Source organism: Hemiscyllium ocellatum, chromosome 13 (genome assembly GCF_020745735.1).
Source record: "Hemiscyllium ocellatum isolate sHemOce1 chromosome 13, sHemOce1.pat.X.cur, whole genome shotgun sequence".
NCBI classification, from domain to species: Eukaryota; Metazoa; Chordata; class Chondrichthyes; order Orectolobiformes; family Hemiscylliidae; genus Hemiscyllium; species Hemiscyllium ocellatum.
The window spans coordinates 37,599,478-37,621,402 of NC_083413.1; the positions used below are offsets into that span (position 1 = coordinate 37,599,478).

Consider the following 21,925-nt stretch of genomic DNA (forward strand, 5'->3'; position numbering starts at 1 on the left):
AATATACTTTATTCATAAAATATTTTGATGATCTGTACAATTGGTCATGCCATACATACATAAACAGTCCATTTCTTTTGCATACAGAGATCGGATAAATCATTTGTATATACAGGTCTGTATGTTTACCATCCATATGTTTAGCGGAGGTGTCAGCTGAGCCCACTTAATGCGATGGCCCCCTGTTTTTCTTTGGCATGCAGACGTTACACGATGGTCTTTCCCCACTGCGCCTTGGCAGCAGCTGCCTCAAGCTTCAGCGCGTCCCTCAACACGTAGTCCTGGACCTTGGAATGTGCCAGTCCACAACACTCAGTCGGGGTCAGCTCCTTCAGCTGGAGGATCAACAGGTTTCGGACAGACCATTGATGATCCTCCAGGAGCAGTTGATATTCATCTCGGTGTGTGCCCCAGGAAACAGATCGTAGAGTACGGAGTCCTGTGTCACAGAGCTGCTCGGAACAAACCTCGACAAACACCACAATGTTTCAATTCCAGTATGATGTCTTCAGAAGAGATTCAGAATTGATTAATTCCGAAGTCAAGCCAGACTCAATCCTTAATTCTGTCTCTCTCCAAACGTGATTCAGACCTACTGAGTTTCTCCAGCACTTTGTTTTTATTTCACTTCTCCAGCATGTGTGGCATTTTGCTTCAAAATAGAACAGGATCTTACTAAACTGTAAGGATACAGGAGGAGAAATGGCACTAAGCACTATTAGAGAGGTGTGCTTTAAGGAGTTTCCTAACAAGGAAAGCAAGTTCGAGGGGCAAGGGTCAGTATTAAAAGTTAGGGAAAACAGACCTTGGACGTAGGCAGATTGGAATGTAGCATCCAATAGCAGATGATTAAAATTGGGGACATTCAAAAGTCCAGATGTTTTGGAGTTATAGGGCTGCAGAAGATTATAGCAAGAGTGAAAGCCTAAGGGACAAGAAATGGGTAGAATATAAAAGCAAGTTAAACATTTTCAAACATCAGGACATTGCCTGATTGGTAGGCAATGCAGATTAGCATGCACAGGGTAACAGGTGTTGGGGCTTGGTGGAAGTTAAGGGCCAGGCGGGAGAGTTTGGACAATCTCAAGTTTACGTATGATAGAATATGGGAGGTTAATCAGGAGTGTATGTTGGAATGAAAGAGTTGGCGCAACAAAGGCATTAACAACAGCTTAAGCAGCAGACAGGTGAAGGCCATGGAGATGAAAATAGGCAGTCTTAATGATGGCTCAAATGTATGGTCAGAAACTCATCTGAATGCTAAACGTGACACCGACTGGATGAAGCTTATACTGTAGAAAGGGAGAAGGTGGAGTCAGTAGGTGAGGAATGGGGACAAACAATGGCTTTAGCCTACCCAGCATTTAATTGAAGGAAATAGTTCACCATATTACTGCCACACTTATCTATGAAGTTGATCTTCCTGTGAGTGAACAGTATTGGGACTTGCAACTGAAGTCACATGTAGATTGACAGTGATGTTTTAGCCAGTACCCTTGCAAAGTATTGAAGACCTATTACTACAATAGATTGTGAATTTGCATTAACATCTTAATATTACATCATGATATCACTGTGATAATGTGCTGCTGACACTGGAATAGTACATTCACTGACCACAGGAGGCGGGTACAAAAAAAAGTCTTAATATCCTACAAACTTACTATCATTGCCAATGAACAAAGAGACGTTGGAGTGCAGGTTCATAGTTCCTTGAAAGTGGAGTCGCAGGTAGATAGGATAGTGAAGAAGGCGTTTGGTGTGCTCTCTTTTATTGGTCAGAATATTGAGTACAGGGATTGGGGGGTCATGTTGCTGCTGTACAGGACATTGGTTAGACCACTGTTGGAATATTGCGTGCAATTTTGGTCTCCTTCCTATCGGAAAAATGTTGTGAAACTTGGAAGGGTTCAGAAAAGATTTACAAGGATGTTGCCAGGGTTGGAGGATATCAGCTATAGGGAGAGGCTGAATAGGCTGGGGCTATTTTCCCTGGAGTGTTGGAGGTTGAAAGGTGACCTTATAGACGTTTACAAACTTATGGGGCATGGATAGGATAAATAGACAAAAGTATTTTCCCTGGGGTGGAGGAATCCAGAACTAGAGGGCATAGCTTTAGGGTTAGAGGGGAAAGATATAAAAGAGGCAACTTTTTCATGCAGAGGGTGGTACACGTATGGAATGAACAGCCAGTGGAAGTGGTGGAGGCTGGTAAAATTGCAACATTTAAAAGGCATTTGGATGGGTATATGAATAACATGATCTTTGGAGGGATATGGGCCGGGTGCTGGCAGGTGGGACTAGATCGGGTTGGGATATCTGGTCGGCATGGACGGGTTGGACCGAAGGGTCTGTTTCCATGCTGTACATCTCTATGACTATGAATCTATATGCAAGAGCTTCATTAGGTTGCTGCTCCCCAATGCAAAAGCTCATATATAAAAGACAATTTAAAAATAATAATTGGCAGAACTACTGAAAGCTTCAGTTTGTATTGTTAATCATGGGAGCACCAGCTTAATATCAGCTAAATTATTCTGATAATAGTCCAAATAAAAAGTGTTTTGAATGCTGCAATACATTAAAAGCTTTAAGCTTGATACAAGTTAAATGTTGAATAGAGTTAAAGTTCAGAAATAAAGATATTAAAAGTATACGCAAGGTGTGTTTTGTAGTAGCAAATGCCATTTAATTTGTGTTAGGCACAGTCAGTATTAATGAAGGATTCTATTATTTTGTTGGGAGCAATGAATCTTTGTAGATCTACAGTTGTATATACTTGATGTGATTAGCAAAAGCTATTCTGCGTTCATCATGAGACATAAAAATAATCAAAGCAAGGCAGTTAATAGTTAAATGGTACATTGTGACCACACAGTAAATACTAAATGAAAGACAATAATAAAAGGAAATGCATTTCAGTTTTGTTGCCACACAACCACAATAAATAATACTCAGCATTCCAGAACAGTGATCTCCTAGAGTCAAACTGAGCAATAAAATCTACTCTAATCAACATATTAAATATAAACAAATTTAAGTATTAACTTTTATTTGTATTGATGAGAGTTGAAGAATCTCTCAAACATCAAATGTCAAGGCTAGAACACAATTAAACTCCATGTACAGTAGTAAATTAATCTGAAAAGAATGAAGTGCTGAAGTCCAGAGGGTTAGTTTCTGCAAACCGATACCGGTTTAAGTTGGAGGTCTGTGCTATTGTCCCTTTCGAACAATAAAAGTACATGTTGCTCAAACCAATAATTAAAACAATTAGAGACTGAAAGCTGAAATATGAAAAAGATGTGCAATTTAAAGAAATAATGAGTCCAATGTAAAAGAAATAAACAATACATTAAAAAGAGCTGATCAAAGTTTTATTGCTGCAATGAAAATGGCCCAAGTACTTCAAATCGAGAGTTATTGCCTTGTTCAGGTTTAAAGAGTAATTAAGTACGACATACATAAAAAAGAACCATTCCATCTGCAGTGTATTAATTTGCACTAGTGTTTGATTTCGATCAATGAAAAGTACTAAAAAGCTATAAACGGGTGATACTAGCAAAACCTATGTAGACATCAATTTTTTGTGGTTTAGAAGGATTACAGCTATGTTACAAGCCATTTTTGCTTCTATTTGCCCTAAACTAACATTTTGCTTTTACCTTCTCCTTAATCTCATCCTCATCCCACACATTTTCCTTATTTTTATAATCTTTCCCTTTTACCTTGTTGTCAGTAGTTAAAGTTTAAGTTAGATTTATCTAATAGAGCCATAGTCAGAGTCTTAGTCATACAGTATGGAAACAGATACTTCGGTCCAACCAGTCCAAACCAACTATGTTCCCCAACTAAACTAGTCCCACCTGCCTGAACTTGGCCCATATCCCTCTATCTCCACATCCTCCCATATCCCTCCAAATCTTTCCTATTCATGAACTTATTCAAATGTCTTGTAAAATGTTGTAACTGCACCTGCATCCACCACTTTCTCTGGGAGTTCCTTCTGCACTCTATGCCCCTCATTTCCTTTTTAAATTTTTCTCCTCTCACCTTAAAAATACATCCCCTAGTTTTCAACACGCCCAACCTAGGGAAACGACCCTTGTCATTCACTTTATCTATGCCCCTCATGATTTTATAAACCTTTTTAATGTTATCATTTTATTTCAAGTTAGTTTTTAATTTCCAGTTTGTTTATCTTCAATGTTAGCATGCAATTTTTTAGAAAAATAGCGTTCTGTAAATCATTCATAGAAAGCATTTATCTGTAGCGTCCAAGGCTCTGTCCACAATACTTTATTTCAGTGCAAAGTACCCCATTCAAATAATGCAATGACCAAAACCTTAAGAACAAATGCATGGAATGTATTTCCAATTCCAATATAACATTTTAAAAAAAAATCTGTGGTACTTCTTCCATTCATACAAAGCAAAAGCAATAAAGAATACCCAAATCTCCATTACTATTTTTGCAGGTTTGATTCCACTGCTAAACTCTGGAAGATAATACATTGGTCTGACAAGAGAGTCAAAAATCTGTTAATGCTAAAAACATTTAAAACAGCTTCCTTATTCATAGGTTAACGTCAAGCTTAGATGGCCATTACTAGGCAAAAAAGTGAGAACTGCAGATGTTGGAAACCAGAGTTTAAAATCAGAGTGGTGCTGGAAAAGCACAGCAGGTCAGGCAGCATCCAAGGAGCAGGGAAATTGACGTTTCGGGCAAATGCCCTTCAACAGAAATACACCTGATGCTTGAATACTGACACTGACCAAATGCGATCAGGCTGGTTTTCTATGTGCTTTATATTGAGATTAAGCTATAATAAGAAAGAAGTTGTCTCAAGCATTCCATCTCATCTTCACCAATATTTTCTAAACATCTTTCTATTGGAAAACTGAAACAGAACAACAGATTACTCATTTTAAAAAAATGCGACTCCAATTAGGAATAGTTCCTTTGTCTTTTTAAAATGATGAATTTGTCCATTGATAATCATTAATTTGAGAGAAGACACTCAGCCCTTTTCATTACCTATAATCAGATCCTCAAAAGAGGTATTTTTTGTTTAACATTTGGGTGTATGCAAATGAACTGTCAGTAAAGTTAAGGCAGCACAGTGGCTCAGCGGTTAGGACTGTGGCTTCAGTACCAGGGACCCAGATTCGATTTGAGCCATGGATAACTATGGAGCTTGCATGTTCTCCCTGGGTCCGCATACTTTACCTCACCGCTCCAGTTTCCTCCCACAGTCCAAAGATGTCCAGATTAGGTGGATTGACCATGGCAAATTGTCCATAGTGTCCAGAAATGTGCAGGCTAAGTGGGTTAGCCATGGTGAATGTGAGGTGGCAGGGATAGGGTAGGAGTTGGGTGGGATGCACTTCAGTGTGGACTCCATGGGCTAAATGGCTTCCTTCTGCACCGTAAGGATTCCATGATTATGACTTAGAGTCATGTATAGAATGGAAACAGATCCTTCAGTCCAACTCATCCATGCCAACCAGATATCCCAACCTAATCTAGTCCCATTTGCCAGCACTTGGCCCTATCCCTCTAAACCCTTCCTATTCATATACCCATCCAGGTGTCTTTTAAATAATGCAATTGTACTAGCCCCTGGCAGCTCATTCCATATACTCACCACAAGTGAAAACGTTGCCCCTTACATCCCTCATATCTTTCCCCCTCACCCTAAACCAATGCCCTCTAGTTCTGGGCTCCCCCACCCTTACCTATTTACCACGATCCTCATTTAATAAACCTCTATGAGGTCATCTCTCAGCCTTCAACAATCTAGGGAAAACAGCCATAGCCTGTTCAGTCTCTCCCTATAGCTCAAATCCTCCAACCCTGGCAACATCCTTGTAAATTGTTTTCAAACCCTTTCAAGTTTCACAACATCTGTCCAATAGGAAGGAGACCAGAATTGCACGCAATATTCCAACAGTGGCCTAACCAATGTCCTGAACAGCTGCAAAATGGCCTCCCAACTCCTGTACTCCACTCTGACCAATAAAGGAAAGCATACCAAATGCCTTCTTCGCTATCCTATCCACCTGCGACTCCACTTTCAATCAGCTATGAACCTGCACTCCAAGGTCTCTTTGTTCAGCAATACTCCCTAGGACCTTACCATTAAGTATATAAGTCCTGCTAAGATTTGTTTTCCCAAAATGCAGCACCTCACATTTATCTAAATTAAACTCCATTTGCCACTCTTCAGCCCATTGGCCCATCTGATCAAGATCCCATTTTAATCTGAGGTAACCTTCTTCTCTGACCACTACACCTCCAATTTTGGTGTCATCTGCAAACTTACTAACTATACTTTGGGTGTGAGCATAAATGAGAAGTAGTGGACCCTGCACCGATCCTTATGGCACTCCACTGATCAGTCTGAAAAACAACCCTCCACCACCACCCTCTGTCTTCTACCTTTGAGCCAGTTCTGTATCCAAATGGTTAGTTCTCCCTGTATTCCATGAGATCTAACTTTGCTCACCAGTCTTCCATGGGGAACCTTGTCGAACGCCTTACTGAAGTCCATTTAGTTTACGTCAACTGCTCTGTCCTCAGTCCTTTGTGACTTTTTCAGCAAAACTCAATCAAGTTTGAGAGACATGATTTTCCACTCAAAGTCATGTTGATTATCCCTAATCAGTCCTTGGCTTTCCAACTATGCGTAAATCCTGTCCCTTGGGTTTCCTCCAACAACATGACCTTCCGTCTATAGTTCCCAGGCTTATCCTTACCACCTTTCATAAACAATGGTACCATGTTAGCCAACCTCCAGTCTTCCGGCACCTCACCTATGACTATCGATGATACAAATACCTCAGCAAGAGACCCAGCAATCACTTCTCTACCACAGAGTTCTAGGATGCACTTGATCAGGTCCTGGGGATTTATCCACTTTTATGCATTTCAAGACATCCGGCACAGTCCTCAAATGTGCACATTTTTCAAGATGTCACCATCTATTTCTCCATATTCTATATTTTGCATGTCTTTCCCACAGTAAACACTGATGCAAAATACTCATTTAGTATCTCTCTCATTTCCTATGGCTATACAAAAATCTGCCTTGCCGATTTTTGAGGGGCCAATTCTCTCTAGTTACCATTTGGTCCTTAATGTGTTTGTAAAATCCCTTTGGATTCTCCTGAACTCTATTTGCCAAAGCTATCTCATGTCCCCTTTTTGCCCTCCTGATTTCTCTCTTACGTATACTCCTACTGCAATTATACTCTGAGGATTCACTGGATTTCTCCTGTCTGTACCCGACATATGCTTCCTCCTTTTTCTTAACCAAACCCTCATTTTCTCAAGTCATTCAGCATTCTCTATACATACCAGCCTTTCCTTTCACCCTAACATGAATACTTTCTCTGGACGCTAGTAATCTAATTTCTGAAGGCTTCCCATTTTCCAGCTGTCCCTTTAACTGTGAACATCTGCCCCATTCAGCTTTTGAAAGTTCTTGCCTAACACTGTCAAAATTAGCCTTCCTACAATTTAGAACTTCAACTGTTAGATCCTGTCTATCCTTTTCCATCACTATTTTAAAACTAATAGAATTATGGTCGCTGGCTCCAAAGTGCTCCCCCACTGACACCTCAGTCACTTGCCCTGCCTTATTTCCCAACAATAGGTCATGTATTGCACCTTGTCTAGTAGCTACATCCACATACTCAGAAAATTTTCTTGTATGCTCTTAACAAATTCCTCTCCATCTAAACCCTTCACACTATGGCAATCCCAGTCTAAGTTTAAATCCCCTACCATAACCACCCTTTTATTCTTCCCGATAACTGAAATCCCCTTACAAATTTGTTTCTTAATTTCATGCTGACAATTGGGGGTCTATAATACAATCCTAATACAGTGATCATCCCTTTCTTTTTTTCAGTTCTACCCAAATTACTTCCCTGGATGTATTTATAAGAATACCATCCCCCAGTACGGCTGTAATGCTATCCCTTATCAAAAAAAGGGGAGGAGGCCATTCCCCCTCATCTCTTGCTTCCCTTTGTCCTTCCTGTAGCATTTCTGTGCCGGAACATTAAGCTGCCAGTCCAGTCCATCTGTGAGCCACGTTTCTGTAATTACTATGATATCCCAGTCCCATGGGCCAGCACTAGTTCCATATCCCTCTAAACCCTTCCTGTTCATATACTCATCCAGATGCCTTTTAAATGCAATAAGCCTCCACCACTTCCTCTGTCGGCTCATTCCATACACGTACCAGCTGGTGTATGAAAAGGTTGCCCCTTAGGTCCCTTTTAAATTTTTACCCTCTCAGCCTAAAACTATGGCCTCTTTCCCACCCTGGGAAAAGACCTTGTCTACTTATCTATCCATGCCCCTCATGATTTTATAAACCTTTGAGGTCACCCCTCAGCCTCCAATGCTCCAGCAAAGGTAACCCCAGCTTATTTAGCCACTCCCTATAGCTCAAATCCTCCAACCCTGGCAACATCCTTGTAATTCTTTTCTGAACCCTTTCAAGTTTCACAACATCCTTCTGATAGGAAGGAGACCAGAATTGCATGCAATATTCCAGAAATGGCCTAGCCAATGTCCTGTCCAGCCGCAACATGTCCAACACCTACACTCAATACCCTTACCAATAAATGAAAGAATACCAAACTGCTTCTTCAATATCCTATCATGTGCAACTCTACTTTCAAAGAAAGTATGAACCTGCACTCCAAGGTCTCTTTGTTCAACAACACTTCCCCAAACTTGTTGGGTGGAACTTCAGTAAGGCATCAAATAGACAATAAAATGATTGATTCCGGTCATGCCCCACACTGATTTCCTTTTATACTGACTTCAACAGTGAATTAAGAGACAAAAAATTAGACAGGGTGCATTATGGATGGCTAATCTGGTATTGCCTGTTCTATGACCCAACAAAACTGAAAATTTGGGCGGTTATAATTGCTGCAACTATTGAATAATTCTAAAACACTTTTTTCTGGAACTTGCCCAAATGGGTGACTCAGACAGCCAAGGATTGGTGTTTATTCTCTATTTACCCAACTGTAGGCCTTAGGGAGAAAGAATTGCTATTAGCTGGAGTTTCAGAAAAGAGACCACCCTTCGGCAGGAATACAAATCCAACAATATACATAGAAAACAGGTGTAGCATGTTTAGAAGACTGTATCAATTGACTGTCAGTTTCTGACTAGGACATGCTCCATAGATTTGAAAGATTGCCAGTTTCAGTGAAAATATTCTAATACAGATTTCAATTTTTTTTTCCCAGAACAGTTAAAAGTATTTTGCGTGTTGTGCTCTTTTTTACAAGTGTAACCATTCTGTTTGAAATGGAGCATAAAGAGAGACAGACTGAAGTGGTTTCTCCCTTCGAAAATGGAGAAGTCCATATTAATAATCCAGATGGATTGTGTGCAGAAAGAATAAACTTTAAAGATCACGGAGCAACAGCAGTTCTTTTTATGTTCTGCAAGTTTAATAGTCTACAAAATATGTTGGGAGAGAATCCAAATTTTAACAGGTAGACTCAAAACAAAAAGCAAATAAATAGGTGCGAAACAGATGAGGCTGAACCTTCAAAAGTCAGTTCAAACTGTCCTAATTCTCCAAATACAATTGTGATCATGTTACAGGACTTGAAAAGGACTTGGAAACATCAGCCAAGAATTTATCAAAGAATTAGCGTTCAAATTGGTCTATAAATTATGTCTATCATCTTGCTAAATTAATTTGAGATTGAACAATAGTGAGCTAATAATTTGTCAAATCACTTTAAAGAGTACATTCAATTTAAAATGTTAGCATCAACAATAAAAAAAAAGAAGTTTAAAGCATTGAGAATAGATGACCATTGGCAAAGAATAAGATGATCCTGTAACTGAAACATATTACCGGCATTCTGAAAAACATTCATAAGCTTGTATTAAACTTCAGCAATTTATGTTCAGAATCCTAACCCACTTCATTTCAACATTGGAAGCATGATTACACCTTTTGGGCCTGCTTCACTGTTTAATTAAATCATGGTTCAGCTCCCTTTATTGACTTTCGCTCCATTTCCAGTGATACGTATTGCGATATGGAGTATCAGAGCTTGGAAAACTAATTTTCCCGAACATCCACAACACTTGTGGAAAGCTTCCAGGTTTCAATTACAATTGATTTTGCTCCTAAATATCTTCACCCTAATTTTAAGATTAAAGATTATTTTCCCTTGTTCTTTATACATACAGCAAAAAGAAAACAGTTCCTCGGTGACTTGCAGGGTGTAGAGCACAGAAACCATTAGTCCAATTGATTCATGTCTATTTATAATTCACGTGAGCTTTTTCAAAAGTCAACTTCATCAAGCCACATCAGTTTATTCCTTTCTCCCAGTGTGTGGCTCATCCAGTAACCCCACACCTGTATCCTTGCCGTTTGTCTCACTAGTCCATCATAATCTTGATCAGACGACCACTTAATCTTCTCTGAAGAAGATTTCCAGCTATTCAGCCATTTTTCAAAATAAATATATTTGCATTCCTTTAGTTTTATTATCACTCCTCCAGAGGTAGCCGTTTGTCCAGTGAAGACTTCTGTACTTACCCAATTACGACTTTTTCCTTTTTATAGGATGACAAGAATAATCCATACAAAGATCCAATAAAGATACAATACAATTTTAACAAACTCTGTTTTTTCAGTTCTCTTCCTCTGGAAATTAAGCTCAATGCTTGATTTGCTTTTTAATAAAAAAAAACCAACTTATTAACCTGAATCAGTACCCTTTGCAATTTAAAACCACAAGAAATAGAACAATAGTAGGTTGTTGGGGACCACAAGCTTACTCTGCCATCCAATAGGATCATGGCTTATCTGATATTGCTCACAGGGGCGGCATGGTAACTCTGGTTAGCACTGCTGCCTCACTGCGCCTGGGACCCAGGTTTGATTCCACCCTCGAGTGACTGTGTGTGTTGATTTTGCTCATTCTCTCCATGTCTGTGAGAGTATCTCCCACAGTCCAAAGATGTGCAGGTTAGATGGATTGGCCATGCTAAGTCACCCATAGATGTTCAAGGATATGTAGGTTAGGTATGTTAACAATTGGAAATGCAGTGTTATAGGGTTAGGGTAGTGGGATGCTCTTTGGAGGGTTGATGTACACTTGTTGGCATACATACATATATGCAGCCTCAAATACACACAAAGACCCTACCAAAATAAGTCTCTGTGGCAAAGAGTTCCAAAGACTCAAACCTCAGAAGAAATTCTTCTTTACATCAGTCTTAAATTGGCATTCTGAGACTGCCCTAAATTCTCCCATGAAGGGAGACATCCTGTCAACATTAACCCTGTCAAGTTCCTGAAGAACCCTCTCTTTTCGAACAAGATCACCCCTCAGCCAGCTAAATCTGTATCCTCAAATAGAGTTCCTCTACCCCATTTATTTGGATCCAATGCATTCTTATTGTTCTTCGAAAGTGCACCATTTTACTAGAGAAAAAAAAGCCAGCAACCTCACTTTGGCCTCAGAGGCCTCTAATATCTGTCCAGCATAGAGTCTGCGGAGCATAATGAGATGAGCTCACATTTATTTTTCCAGAAAGTACACAGTGAAAGCTCAGTGATCCACTGCCTAAGGGAAGAAGGTGACTCAGTAAAGCCATTTTTTGAGGATCAGCTGATGCTTTAATGTCACACTGTAAAACGTGAAACCAACAAACATATCCTTCCAGTTGTTCCTACCCGGTGTCTGATGACACAAAGTGAGCAGCATTGTAGACAGTGTTGATGACAGCATAAAATCACAACAGGATACTGACAGATTAGGTGCATCGGCAAAGCTGTGGCAGATGGATTTAACATAAGCAAGTGTGTGGCTATCCATTTCAGACCAAAAAAGGATAGATCAGAACTTTTTGTAGAGGGCACAAAGTTAGAAACAGTGGACATCCAATGAGATTTGGGGAATCAGGGGTGCGTAGCTCTTTACAATGCCAGAAAAATAGTCAAGAAGGCTAATAGAATGTTGGCCTTCTTTTCAAAAGAGCTGGAGTATAAGGAATCAGTCATTATGCTGCATGTGTCCAAAACTCTAGTTAGGCCCCACTTAGAGATGCACTTTGGTCATCACACCTTAGGAAGGATGTTTTGGCCCAGTGTGTCAGAGAGTCTGGACAAATTGCTAACTCTGGAGGAGCTGATGAAGAGCTTTAAGTACCTTGAAGGGAACAAAAGTCCTGGAAGCAAAGGCTTATTGGCCGAGTTGCATTAATTGTCAGAGGGCCAGGAACTGCTGGAGGTGTACAAAAGTATGTTTCTGGTTGGCAGCATATCCAAATCTATGAGAAAAGACACCATCCTCATCTACAAGTATAAGGGGAGGAGGGGAAGTGAGAAATTGGAGATCCATCGCAGTGATAAATGTGGACTACAATATTCTGTCCAAAGTCATTCCCGATCAGGTCAAGTCTGCACTGGTGGTGATCCCTCCTGACCAGTCCTGAAACTGTACCAGCAGGAAGATCTGAAAGGCTCACCCTACTCAGGGATACAGTAGTCACTGGGCAGGAATAGTGGATGGATACCTGCCTCATCAGCCTGGACCAGGAGGCAGCCTTTGACAGAATATTGCTCATCTCCTTGATGGATGTACTCTCAAGCAGATTTTCAGGAGGGAATCTGCAATTGAATAAATCTGCTCTACACAAAGAGCAGTTTTAATCAATGGATGAGAATCAAGAAGTTTTCCAACCAATGCTCGACTCCAGCTGAGCTATCGTCTCTCCTCTACTGTGTTCATGGGTTGTGTGGAATGCTTTGTTGAGACCACCAGGAAGGATGCAGAGATCCCAGCTTGAAGCAGCAGGTGACAGACAATTTTTATACAGAACTAGTAATATGTTTGGAATTTTAAAAAAGACAATTACATTGAAATCCATCTGCCAATTACATACCTCTTATAAGCTTATTAAAATATCCTAATTATGATACATTCTTTTGTATTAACTACACAATTCAATTTTGTAATGTCCACTAATTTTTAAATTTTATTTTTTATTAAAGCCTGCATCATTGATGTAAATGGTACAGCAGCCCATGTGATCCCTGGGAAATGTCACTCCCCATCTTTCATGGTGTGAGTGATGTGTTTTAACAGAGTATATGTTCTGGAGCCAGTTTGCTACCCTTTCTGCTGCAAGTCCCCTGACTCCACACGTGTTGGCCTTAACCATGGGTCTACAATGTAATACCATCTCAAAGACCTTTTAAAATTATATTTAGATTACTATATTAATGTTCTGCACTCTATTGTTATTTCCTCAATAAGGCTCATCAAGCCTGGCCTCTTGAATTCAGTGCTGACTACTGATATTTTTAATCTCTAGATTGTACTTCCATTGCCTCTTTGAGAAAAGATTATTTTATCTTTTCTACTAGTACACATTGAGCTAACTAGTTTATAGTCCCTGGGATATGCATTATCTGCCTTTTTAAAAAGTGCAAGGAATCAGCAAGCTGATAGTGCTTTTAAAACACATCAAGATCGCCTCCTTCAGCTTTCATATTCATATTAGGCCCTCTTTGCTCCAATCCATTTCTGGTGAATCTATGCTGTACATATCCATAGCTAATATATCCTTTCCAAAGTGCAGTACAAATAGAATGCATTAATAGATTGAGCCTGATCGCAGCTGAACACCTGAAGCACCTCTTTCTTCTTGTGTTCTGGCTCTCAAGATAAAAGGCTGGTAGTCCATGATCTTGGCTATTGTATTAGAAAAATCTGATAGCTCTTAATGATTTATGTACTTGGATACAAGGGGACACCACAACCTATAAGGTTCCCTCAAAGCCACACATCACCTTGGATTTGAAACTATGTTATTGTTCCTTCACTATTACTAGCTCAAAATCCTGCAACTCCTTTCCCAACAGCACACAGACAGCAGTGATTGAAAAAGGCAGCTTTCACAGGCAGTTAGAGATGAGAAACAAATGCTGGCCTACCTAACAATGTTCATACACCACAACAGAATTAATAAAGAAACTGCTTGTTCTTCTACCATTTTCTAATTTCTCACCATTTAAGGAACATTTGAGTCCAATGTAGATGACTTCATACTTGCTGCCATTAAAATCTATTTAGCTTTGTTTTACACAATCTGCACTATCCCTCTGTAACCTCCTAGTCCCATCTACTTTATTTTATGACATACACTCATATGTATGTGAGCCCTCACTCACATAACACCTTCCTAGCAGCACCACACAAACCTACCTCACCTCGCTGAAGGAAACAGCACTAGAAATGGTGCTACAAAAATAAATTACTCTTATGCATTCCTTCTGGTGACTTGTTAAAAATATGCAGCAAAAGTGACATCTCAGAAAAAGTTTCTGGGCAATATTACTTGACATATGAAGCCAATAAAATAAATGTATCCATTATGTCCATTGTCCAAACAAAACTAAAAAGACAATCTCTAATTCAGTGCACTCATCCTTAACATGACTCCCAAAAAAAAAGCTTCATTTTGCATGAAAACTAGACATCTTGCACCATTCCCAACCAGCTGAAGGCCAGCAAGCGATTTACTCAGAACTTTGCTCAGGATCAACAGTCACAAGATTAAATGCAAAATCAAATCCAATTTTTGCATTTCTTTGAAGAGACACATAGATGATGACGAGGTCATGAATAAGAAGTCACCGGATAGTAAGTTGCAGATGCAGATGGCTATCCTTACCTTCATGACACAGCATGCTTAGGGTCTAATGCCCTAACTGTCTCAATTACAACACTTTCCTGCTAGTCATTTCGGAACTCTTATTCTTCTCCATTATATTTGTAGCTATTGGCTATCATTGTCAACCATTTCCAAAGACAGGAGAGAAAAGAGAGAAAAAAAAGAGATGAGAGAGAGAAAGAAGGTGCAAGAGAAGAGGAGCAAAAAAAATAGTGAGGAGAGAGTAAGGAAGAGGCACAGAGAAAACATTAACTGTTGGTGCGAAACCATGCCAGTGTTTCTCCTTCAAAAGCACCATTGTCAGAATACATAATTGTAACTCTCAAAGGCATTTTCCTCAGAGTTGCTCAACATAAGAGAGTGTCCAATAGAAAGGCTGCAGTAGTGAGTAGAGTGGGTTTTTCCTTGATTGTATGTTTTTGGAGAGATGTCTCTTGATTAAACTTAAAATATAATCCATAACTATTAATTTAACCTGGGGCAGTGTTTTGTAGAAGAATAAGACGGCGTTATTTTCTGGGTCTGTAGATTGCAAAGGAGCAAAAATGGCCTTTAGTACAGTGATATGTACTTCTTGTCAGATGTGGGAGTTTAAAGAGAGTTTAAGAGTTACTAAGGATTATATCTGCCATAAATGATGTTGGATACAAATCTTATCAGATCGAGTAGATCGGTTGGAGAGACAGCTCAATGCAATGAGGAATTTGCAACAGCAACAGCAACAGCATGTGATGGATGGCAGTTATAGGAAGGGGGGAAAGTCTCAGATACAGTCATATAGATGGGTTAACTCCACAAAAGGTAAGAGAGGTAGGTACCTAGAGCAGGAGTCTTTTGTGGATATACCTATTATAAACAGGTATGCTGTTTTGCAAAATGTAGGGGGTGATAGATTCTCAGGGGAACGCAGCACGAACAGCCAAGTTTCTGGTATTGAGATTGGCTCTAATGCAACAAGGGGTACGTCGGGTTCCAAGAGATCAATTGTGTTAGGGGATTCTCTAGTCAGAGATACAGACAGATGTTTCTGTGGCCAGTAGCAAAAAAGCAGAATGGTGTGTTGCTTTCCTGGTGCCAGGATCAAGGATGTCTCAGAGAGGGTGCAGAATGTTCTCATGGAGGAGAGCGGCCAGCAAGAGGTCATTGTCCACATTGGAACCAAAGATATAAAGGAGGGGAAAGGTTGAGATTCTGAAGGAAAATTACAGAGAGTTAGGCAGAGATTTAAAAAGGAGGTCCTCAAGGGTAGTAATATCTGGATTACTCCCAGTGCTACGAGCTAGTGAGGCAGGAATAGGAGGGTAGAGCAAATGAATGCATGGCTGAGGAGCTGATGCATGGGAGAAGGATTCACATTTTTGGATCATTGGAATCTCTTTTGGGGTAGAAGTGACCTGGACAAGGACGGATTACACCTAAATTTGAAGGGGACTAATATACTGGCAGGGAAATTTGCTAGAGGTGCTCGGCAGGATTTAAAATAGTAAGGTGGGGGGTGGGGTGAAGCCCATGGAGATACTGAAGAAAGAGAGCAATATGAAACTGGTACAGTTGAGAACAGAAGCGAGTCAAACAGTCAGGGCAGGCAGGGACAAGGGAGGACTAATAAATTAAACTGCATTTACTTCACTGCAAGGGGCCTAACAGGAAGGCAGATGAACTCAGGGCATGGTTAGGAACATGCGACTGGGATATCATAGCAATTAAAGAAACATAGCTCAGGGATGGGCAGGACTGGCACCTTAACGTTCCAGGAAACAAATGCTACAGGAAGGACAGAAAGGAAGGCAAGAGAGGAGGGGGAATGGCGTTTTTGATAAGGGATAGCATTACAGCTGTGCTGAGGGAGGATATTCCCAGAAATACATCCAGGGAAGTTATTTGGGTGAAAGTGAGTAATCAGAAAGGAATGATCACTTTATTAGGATTGTATTATAGTCAGAGGGAAATTGAGAAATAAACTTGTAAGGAGATCTTAGGTATCTGTAAGAATAATAGGTTGGTTATGGTAGGGGATTTTAACTTTCCAAACATAGACTGAGACTGCCACAGTGTTAAAGGTTTAGATGGAAAGGAATTTGTTATGTGCGTACAAGACAATTTTCTGATTCAGTATGTGGATGTACCTACTAGAGAAGGTGTAAAACTTGACCTACTCTTGGGAAATAAGGCAGGGCAGGTTACGGAGGTGTCAGTGGGGGAGCACTTTGGGACCAGCATCCATAATTCTATTAGATTTAAAATAGTGATGGAAAAGGATAGACCAGATCTAAAGTTGGAGTTCTAAATTGGTGAAAGGCCAATTTTGACATTATTAGGCAAGAACTTTCGAAAGCTAATTGGAGACAGATGTTCGCAGGTAAAGGGACGGCTGGAAAATGGGAAGGCTTCAGAAATGAGATAACGAGAATCCAGAGAAAGTATATTCCTGTCAGGGTGAAAGGGAAGGCTGGTAGGTATAGGAAATGCTGGATGACAAAAGAAATTGAGGGTTTAGTTAAGAAAAAAGGAGGAAGCATATGTCAGGTATAGACAGGATAAATCAAGTGAATCCTTAGAAGAGTATAAAGGCAGTAGGAGTATACTTAAGAGGGAAATCAGGAGGGCAAAACAGGGACATGAATTGCTTTGGCAAATAGAATTAAGGAGAATCCAAAGGGTTTTTACAAATACATTAAGGACAAAAGGGTAACTAGGGAGAGAATAGGGCCCCTCAAAGATCAGCAAGGTGGCCTTTGTGTGGAGTCGCAGAAAATGGGGAAGATACTAAATGAGTATTTTGTATCAGTATTTACTATGGTAAAAGATATGGAAGATATAGACCATGAGGATTTAAATAGTGACATCTTGAAAAATGTCCAGATTACAGAGGAGAAAGTGCTGCATATCTTGAAATGGGTAAAGGTGGATAAATCCCCAGGACCTGATCAGGTATACCTGAGAACTGTGGGAAGCTAGAGAAGTGATTGCTGGGCCTCTTGCTGAGATATTTGTATCATCGATAGTCACAGGTGAGGTGCCAGAAGACTGGAGGTTGGCAAAAGTGGTGCCACTGTTTAAGATGAGCAGTAAGGACAAGCCAGGGAACTATAGACCGGTGACCCTGACCTCGGTGGTGGGCAGGTTGTTGGAGGGAATCCTGAGAGACAGGATGTACATGTATTTGGAAAAGCAAGGACTGATTAGGGATAGTCAGCATGGCTTTGTGCATGGGAAATCATGTCTCACAAACTTGATGAGTTTTGTGAAGAAGTAGCAAAGAGGCTTGATGAGGACAGAGCAGTTGATGTGATCTATATGGGCATCAGTAAGGCATTCGACAAGCTTCCTCATGGGTAACTGATTAGCAAGGTTAGATCTCATGGAATACAGGGAGAACTAGCCATTTGGATACAGAACTGGCTCAAAGGTAGAAGACAGAGGGTGGTGTGGAGGGTTGTTTTTCAGACTGGAGGCCTGTGACCAGTGGAGTGCCACAAGGATCGGTGCTGGGTCCTCTCCTTTTATCATTTACATAAATGGTTTGGGCGCAAGCAAAAGGAGGTACAGTTAGTAAGTTTGCAGATGACACCAAAATTGGAGGTGGACCTCAGTTTACAACAGGATCTTGACCAGATGGGCCAATGGGCTGAGAAGTGGCAGATGGAGCTTAATTCAGATAAATGCGAGGTGCTGAGTTTTGGGAAAGCAAATTTTAGCAGGACCTATACACTTGATGGTAAGGTCCTAGGGAGTGTTGCTGAACAAAGAGACCTTGGAGTGCAGGTTCATAGCTCCTTGAAAATGGATGCACAGGTAGATAGGATAGTGAAGAAGGCGTTTGGTATGCTTTCTTTCATTTACCAGAGTATCGAGTACAGGAGTTGGGAGGTCATGTTGCAGCTGTACAGGACATTGGTTAGGCCACTGTTGGAATATTGCGTGCAATTCTGGTCTTCTTCCTATTGTAAAGATGTTGTGAAACTTGAAAGGGTTCAAAGAAGATTTACAAGGATGTTGCCAGGGTTGGAAGATTTGAGCTATAGGGAGAGGCTGAACAGGCTGGGGCTGTTTTCCCTGGAGTGTCGGAGGCTGAAGGGTGACCTTATAGAGGTTTACAAAATTATGAGGGGCACGGATAGGATAAACAGGCAAAGTCTTTTCCCTGGGGTCAGAGAGTCCAGAACTCGAGGGCATAGGTTTTGGGAGAGAGGGGAAAGGTATAAAAGAGACCCAAGCATCAACGTTTTCACAAAGGGAGGTATGGGTATGGAATGAGATGCCAGAGGAAGTGGTGGAGCCTGGTACAGTTGCAACATTTAAGAGGCATTTGGATGGGTATATGAATAGGAAGGGTTTGAGGGATATGGGCTAGGTGCTGGCAGGTGGGACTAGATTGGGTTGGGATATCTGGTCGGCATGGACAGGTTGGACAGAAGAGTCTGTTTCCATGCTGTACTTCTCTATGCCTCTATAACCTGCCTCAAAAGTTTCACTCAACATCAGTAACCATGAATATTCCTTGGAACAACCAATAGGGTATCTTCTGAGCAATTAGTTTAACTACATAGCCTGAGGCCTGAACTGGGTTTGAAACTTTTGCAAGTACTTTCTATAGAAGCTGTACACACTAAGCTGTTTCTGAAAAGAAACCATGAAAGGTTGACAGACATGTGATTTGGGTGAAAGACATTATCTGGAAAGTAACCCAAATATTTTGATTTAAATCATCTGATAGTCTGAAAATAAACCAAAATAACAAAGTTTGTGACTAAGTTGGTTAATGTATTAAATAGGTGTGGTAATGAGCTAAAAAGGAAAAAGAATATTATGTTTTCATATCCCAATTGTGCCTAAATAGCTAAGCTGGTAGTACCTCCTACAATAGCTTGACGAAGAATACTGGAGATACACATATTGGGATTGTCCCTGATCCTAAACAGTGGGATTAGTTAGGAATGGTCTAATGTTGATCAAGTCATTGAAGAATTGGGAATGGCAAAATTTCTGCTGCATTTCTCTATTATTTTGACTCACTGCAAAAATCAATACTAAGTATTGTCTGTCAAACTTTCATGGTTGCTTTTTATAAACAGCTTTGGGTGTACAGCGTGTATAAAGATTGGCTCTAATGCAACAAGGGGTACGTCAGGTTCCAAGAGATCAATTGTTAGGGGATTCTCTAGTCAGAGGTACAGACAGACGTTTCTGTGGCCAGTAGCGAAAAAGCAGAATGGCATGTTTTAGTTGAAAAATCTTTCTGGGACAGTCCAAAGCTTTAATTTTGACAAACACTGGCCTGGCCTTCTTGATCAACACTATAGGGGGCAGAGACTTTCGTACAGTGTCTGTTAATGTAATAGTACTTTCCCTAATAATACAGTTGTTACTTCACCAGATCACAACGCTGGACAGCATTTGAAACGGTCGCTTCTCACGAATGACTATGGACACACAGCAAATAAAGCGAAAGTCTAGTGAAAGTTCCAACCCGGTGCAGTCCCGAGGTTGCCCCATTGAATTAATTGCTCAGAAGAGGTCCCATTAATTCAGCCTAGTGACACCAGTGGCTGTTAGTTTTCGACAAGGCCTTTGAGGCAAACCATCATAGATTTTGAGAAAGAGCACTGTTCGTGAGTTTCAATTACTTTTCTTTTAAAATCTCAAAAAAAAACAATTGTGTAATGAATGACATACTGGGCTGGAAAAGCTGGTGCGAATGACACGAATATTCACCACTCCACTAAATGAGCTGACTCCAGAATAACACAACACATCTCTTTTTTAAAAACTGTATGGGTTTGATATATCTCAACTCCTCACAAATGATCAAGGCCGGACTTTAATGGAGAAAGAGCGCGGGTTCTCCACACACACACTGCGGCTGGCATTTACATCTGGCAATACAGCTGTTCCTTCACTGATCGTGTCCCGCCTGCACCGTGAACACGGAGACTTGTCAGCCAGCGGGTAAGATTAGACCTGCTGGCCGGGCAAAGCTGAAGGGAAAAGCTATACATCGACAGCGAACCACAAAGCCAGACTCTGAGGCGGTTCGCCCAGCCACTAACCGTGACGGCGTGACGCTGAAAACACACTGGCCCGCGGGACCAAAATGGTTAAAACACAAGTGCTTACCAAAGTTTGCTCGTAGTGGAGCGCGCCCGGGTTTGTCTCGACTCCAGCCATTTCGGAATCAGCCAGGGGAAACACACTCAATTTCAGCGGGGCCTTGTGGAGCGCACCACTTTTGCAGTGGAGGTGGAAGGGGAGACGCTGCCTGTCAGTCCCCCCTCCACCCCCGACACATACACACTAAGCCCGGTTTGAGAGGGCAATCCGCTCCGGGCACAGCTCCTCCTTCACACAGTCAGCTCCCTTCACAAGAGCCCGCTGCAATGAGCTGCTGCCAGTGGGGACTGTGAGCGATCCGGAATGAAGCTGCCTCACCCCCCAGCCTCTTATCGTTTAATCAGACACGGCAGCACTGAGTTCCGGATATTTATAAGCAACAACTGCAGGAGGGACGCGCTGAGGGCTTTGTGGCGGATTGAAGCAGCGCATATTCTCAGGCAATAGAGCATGAATGTGTTTGTCATCACATTGCCATAAGACTAATTGCAAGGATAATTAACCCATTTTTTAAAAAAAAACAAATGTGAACCACTGCCTCTATTGAGAGTGGGGACGGCACCGCTCGGACTTGTGCTGAAAGCCTGAACTGCATGGGTCACAGTGTTTTGCTGAAGAGCCCCCAATGATGATCCCACAGGGTGCTGCAGAAAGCAAGCAGCATACATCCGTATTTATCAAATTGAGCTGATTGACAACAACCAGTGCTGGGTTTAATGTCGATCCTTGTGACAGCTACAAATATATGTTTATATTTGAAGATTACACTTTATTCATTAAAATCATCTATAAGCACGCAAAATGGTGCTGTGAGTTCTACATAGTCTTTAAAAAAAACTAACAGAACATTGGAATTTTGACATTTCTCAGTTTCTCTACAGTTACAAAAACAGCCACTTCTTCTACTTCCGCAATTATTTGTGCATACGCTTTGTTCCCTGAGTATTAACCAATCCTCTGTTCATGCTCAGATATTATCCCAATTTCATTAGCGCTTCACTTGCCAATGGATCCCTTTGCGTGGCATCTTATCCAATACCTCCGGGACATCCAGGTGTGCTATATTTA

General features: G+C 40.9%; 1 protein-coding gene across 1 annotated transcript in view; it reads right to left on the reverse strand.

The window, feature by feature from the left end:
- Window positions 1-21,473, reverse strand: part of LOC132821863 (chloride channel protein 2-like) — a 605,050-nt gene extending 583,577 nt beyond the window's left edge. Inside the window, exon 1 of the mRNA XM_060834763.1 lies at window positions 20,864-21,473. Coding sequence (XP_060690746.1) covers window positions 20,864-20,914 — 51 coding nt within the window. The 5' untranslated portion in view covers window positions 20,915-21,473. The remainder of the gene's footprint in view (window positions 1-20,863) is intronic.
- Between the last annotated feature and the right edge of the window lie 452 nt (window positions 21,474-21,925).